Source organism: Anser cygnoides, chromosome 30, assembly GCF_040182565.1.
Source record: "Anser cygnoides isolate HZ-2024a breed goose chromosome 30, Taihu_goose_T2T_genome, whole genome shotgun sequence".
Lineage (NCBI taxonomy): Eukaryota > Metazoa > Chordata > Aves > Anseriformes > Anatidae > Anser > Anser cygnoides.
Window position 1 is genome coordinate 3,248,303 of NC_089902.1, and position 4,817 is coordinate 3,253,119.

Here is a 4,817-nt window from a genome sequence, read left to right on the forward strand (position 1 = left end):
CATGATGGTACTCAAGATAATCTGCTCCATGAACTTCCCCGTCACTGGTCAGACTGACAGGCCTGTAGTTCCCCAGATCCTCCTTCCAGCCATTTTGTAGGTGGGCATCATATTTCCATGTCACCAGTTGACTGGGAACACCCCTGATAGCCAGGACTGCTGAGAAATGATGGAAAGCGGCTTGGTGAGCACTTCTGCCAGTTCCCTCAGTACCAAGAGGGGGATCCCATCTAGCTCCATAGACTCGTGAACATCCCCCATGAGGGATGCCATATGAGCAGTGGTGCCTGCTCACCAGGAACCAGGCCAGCTTCCTACAGAGCTGCCTTACGAGGAGCATGGCCACCAAGAAGATCTGAGGTATCAGACTCAGCTCAGATCCGGTGTGACACCACATGGAGAAAGGCTTGCAGCCAGCAGGGAAAGAGGTGCAGGTCTGAGAGTCCTTCGAATAGCCTAGTTTTGAGAGGTTAGAGGGCTGTGACAAGGCTGAGAGTCCCAACAGGACCCAGGGCTTTGGGTCCATGGCTCTGGCTGTTGTCTCTGCCACTGAGGCCTAGGAGGAGACAGCTTATCGGTAAAGCACCAGGGCCTCATTGCCTCCTCGCCCCCACCCATGAACCAGGCAGGGCTCGAACCATTCTCCTGCACTTGGCCATGCACATCCCCATCTCCTCCTGCCCCACGAAGAGCCCTGAGCAGTGTGTGAAGGGAAAGGATCTCCCTTCCCAGGGGCTGGCGGTCAAGGCCTGGCCCTTGTGCTTGGTGAAACACATCCAGTTTTCCTACACATCAGTGCCACCTTCAAAGTGCCTTTGTCTCCTTGCCCTCACTGCCTCCATTGCTCTGCTCTAACGAGCTCCAAGGGAGGCTGTGTCAGTGCTGGCCCTCAGGGGGACACGGCAGGAAACTTGCCTCTGACTTGGACTTGTTGAGAGATGTCTTCAATTGTCTCTCAGTGCCTGAGGTTCGTGGGCTCCTCCCCAAAGCCCCCCGAGGGGGGATTCCAATGTCTTGGGCTGGGCGTGTGGTGCTGAGCTGGGCCGGGCTCCTGGGACAGAGAGAGCTCGTGGCAAGAGGGCCCTGGTGCAGAGAGACAGCTGTGCCCAGGAGCAGCTCCTGTGCACAGCGCAGCAGGGCTGGGGGCTCTGACCGCAGGTGGCACGGGGACAGGAGAGAAGGAGAGAGGGCTTGGAGGCAGTGAGGAGCGCAGCAACAGAGGGCAGCGTGTGGCAGGACAGATCTGCAGGCTCTTGGCACCGTGAGTCTCTGGCAGCAGGGCCATGCAGGTGGGGTTGCCAGAGGGGTCTTCTACAGCTGGCACATCCGATGGCTGATAGCAACAATCAGGATGGGTCTCTCTGTTTCTCCAGCAAAGTGTAGAAGATGCTATAGAGAATGGCATTTATGATTGCATTTTTCAAGAGAAAGACCAAGGCAGGGGCTACCAGAAAGGCAAGATTTTGTTTGTAGCCTGTGGTTGAAGAATCCTGCAGTGCAGGGAAGGCAGGTTTCATGGTAATGAGCTTTCAGGATTTTGCAGAAGACTGAGACTCCTGGAGCATTGCAGTGAGGGACCAATATGCCATCAATGAACTTCATGAAGTCCCTTCCAACACCTCAGCCCACAAACTGCACCAACATCATCATTGTGGTCCTCTCAGGCTTTATCCTAGCTGATATTTAGGAGCTACAAAAGTCCTGATACCCCCTGCCTTTCGGAGTTGTCTGCAGGCTTGAGGTGAGCACAGATCGTTTGCAATGAGCAGGAGCTGCCTCCTCTGCAGGCAGAGCTGCAGCACAGGAGGGTGTGCTGAGTGTCCGTCTGTCCCTCCCTGGCCTTGCCTCCCCTGGCAGCAGCACGCTGCCATTCCTCCTGGCTTCTCCACCTGGCCGTGCTGCTGCTGCTCTTGTTCCCAGGCTGCCTGGGGATGGGGGTTTCACCTGCCCATGGAGTGAGCCCTCGGGGTGCTTGGGGGAAGGGGAGTACGGGGACAGGGTGAGGGGTCTGGAGATGGGCACTTGGAGCCTGGCTTCTTCTGCACTCAGCAGTACCCAGGTTCTTCTCAGGACAACCACTGACGGTAATTATCCTGCAACTCAAAGAGATGCCAGCGCAGCTGAGACCAGCACTGATGGACAGATTGGCTGTCGTCTCTGTGGGACGCTCTGCACTAAAGGGACAGTTTCTTTGCCTCTGAGGATCCACAAGGTTTTACTTGGAGTGCAGCAGAACGCCCAGGATTTATGCCTTAGAATCACTCCTCAGTGATTTTGAAACACATCAAGGCATCAGTTTCCACAAGACATCCTTGAGCTCCTGGTTCCTCATGCTGTAGATGAGGGGGTTCACTGCTGGAGGCACCACTGAGTACAGAAATGACACCACCAGGTCCAGGGATGAGGAAGAGATGGAGGAGGGCTTCAGGTAGGCAAACATGGCAGTGCTGACAAACAGGGAGACCACGGCCAGGTGAGGGAGGCATGTGGAAAAGGCTTTGTGCCGGCCCTGCTCAGAGGGGATCCTCAGCACAGCCCTGAAGATCAGCACATAGGACACCACAATGAAAATGAAACAACCAAAAAATAAAGAAACACTACACACAAGTGCCCCAACTTCCCTGAGGTAGGCATCTGAGCAGGAGAGCTTGAGGATCTGGGGGACTTCACAGAAGAACTGGTCCACAGCATTGCCTTGGCAGAGGGGCAGGGAAAATGTAGTGGCCGTGTGCAGGACAGCATTGAGAAAGCCACTGCCCCAGGCAGCTGCTGCCATCTGGGCACAAGCTCTGCTGCCCACGAGGCTCCCGTAGTGCAGGGGCTTGCAGATGGCAACGTAGCGGTCGTAGGCCATGACCGTGAGAACATAAAATTCTGCTCCAACCAAGAAGACAAACAGCAAGACCTGTGCAGCACACCCTTGATAGGAGATGGCCCTGGTGTCCCAGAGGGCATTGGCCATGGCTTTGGGCAGAGTGGTGGAGATGGAGCCCAGGTCGAGGAGGGCGAGGTTGAGGAGGAAGAAGTACATGGGGGTGTGGAGGCGGTGGTCGCAGGCGACGGCGGTGAGGATGAGGCCGTTGCCCAGGACGGCAGCCAGGTAGATGCCCAGGAAGAGCCCGAAGTGCAGGAGCTGCAGCTCCCGCGTGTCGGCGAATGCCAGCAGGAGGAACTCGCTCACAGAGCTGCTGTTGGGCATTTTCTGACATTAGGCACAGTTGTCTGTTGAAAAGGAGAAGGCAGAAAAATGTTGGAACAGACTTATCTCAGGAAAACCTGTTGCAACTCTTTGAGCACTCTCATCCCAAGCCTCTCTCTTTGCAGGAGAACCTTTCTGCAGCTCTCCTGCTTGAGCTGCGGCTGGTGCTGGCTGAGAGTGGCACTGGGAGCAGGGGCTGCTGTGGGCTCCAGAGGAGTCCTTCCTGCTGTGCAGCAGAAGGGAGGCAGGAACATGGGGGAAACTCAAGCTTGGTCCGTTTATCAGGTCAATGAAATTTGCAGTGCTGTTGCAAAGAACTCAAGCAACCAGTGTACAGCAAGGCAAATATTCCTATGCTTAGGACAACAATCACACTCTTGTGTTTCCCAATAAGTGGAGACTGCTTAAAACAGAGAAGCCCCAGTCCCAGTGCCTCTGGACAGAATTCTCACCTTGTTTCCAGGTGTCTCAGCAGGATCTCAGCTCATCCTACCTAACCACGGGTACAGCAACCTCACTCCAGCTGCCCACAGACAGCCATCCAGCAGCACGGACATGGCCTTAGCACTGAGGTGTCTCTTCCTTGGGGCACGTGGATAACACAAGGATGGCACAAGAGAGCTACATCCTGCTGGAGAGCAGCCTGCAGACAAGGAGGATGCCCCACAGAGAGAGCAGCATATTCACAAACTGGGGTGTCCCAATATTATTCTGCATCCCCTGCAGTGTCTGCAGGAGGCTCGGCCACCCAGATCTTGGCTGACGAGGGGCAGCTGGGTTCTGACACTCCAAGGGGCTTCTGCCAGACTTCCTCACCTCGCAGTGCCATCCAGCAGGACTCCCAAAGCTTACTGCACTGCCCACTGCCCTCCCAGGAACAAGACCCAGCAGGAGACCCTTCCAGGACGTGCAGCTGCATGGCCCTGCAGCCAGAGACGTACCTTGTCAAGGGCTGTGCAGATTTCTCCTGCAGGCAGCTCTCAGCATCCTCCCACTGCCAACTGCCTCCAAGCCCTCTCTCCTTCTCTCCTGTCCCCGTGCCAGCTGCGGTCAGAGCCCCCAGCCCTGCTGCGCTGTGCACAGGAGCTGCTCCTGGGCACAGCTGTCTCTGCACCAGGGCCCTCTTGCCACGAGCTCTCTCTGTCCCAGGAGCCCGGCCCAGCTCAGCACCAGACGCCCAGCCCAAGGCATTGGAATCCTCCCTCGGGGGGCTCTGCTGAGGAGCCCACGAACCTCAGGCACTGAGAGACAATTGAAGACATCTCTCAACAAGTCCAAGTCAGAGGCAAGTTTCCTGCAGTGTCCCCCTGAGGGCCAGCACTGACACAGCCTCCCTTGGAGCTCGTTAGAGCAGAGCATTGGAGGCAGTGAGGACAAGGAGACAAAGGCAATGTGAAGGTGGCACTGATATGTAGAAAAGCTGGATGTGTGTCACCAAGCACAAGGGCCAGGCCTTGACCGCCAGTCCCTGGGAAGGGAGATCCTTTCCCTTCACACCTTGCTCAGGGCTCTTCGTGGGGCAGGAGGAGATGGGGATGTGCATGGGCAAGTGCAGGAGAATGGTACGAGCCCTGCCTGGTTCATGGGTGGGGGCGAGGAGGCAATGAGGCCCTGGTGC

General features: G+C 56.5%; 1 protein-coding gene across 1 annotated transcript; it reads right to left on the reverse strand.

Moving 5' to 3' along the window:
• Positions 1-2,284: 2,284 nt before the first annotated feature.
• LOC136787713 (olfactory receptor 14C36-like) lies at positions 2,285-2,875 on the reverse strand. Its single transcript, XM_066985027.1, has one exon. The coding sequence runs from the start codon at positions 2,852-2,854 to the stop codon at positions 2,285-2,287; it is 570 nt and encodes a 189-aa protein (XP_066841128.1). The 5' UTR covers positions 2,855-2,875.
• Positions 2,876-4,817: the final 1,942 nt, after the last annotated feature.

What these genes read in the sequence shown, in the direction of transcription:
- LOC136787713 (XM_066985027.1), bottom strand. Translation starts at nt 2,854, where the DNA reads ATGGCCTACGACCGCTACGTTGCCATCTGCAAGCCCCTGCACTACGGG.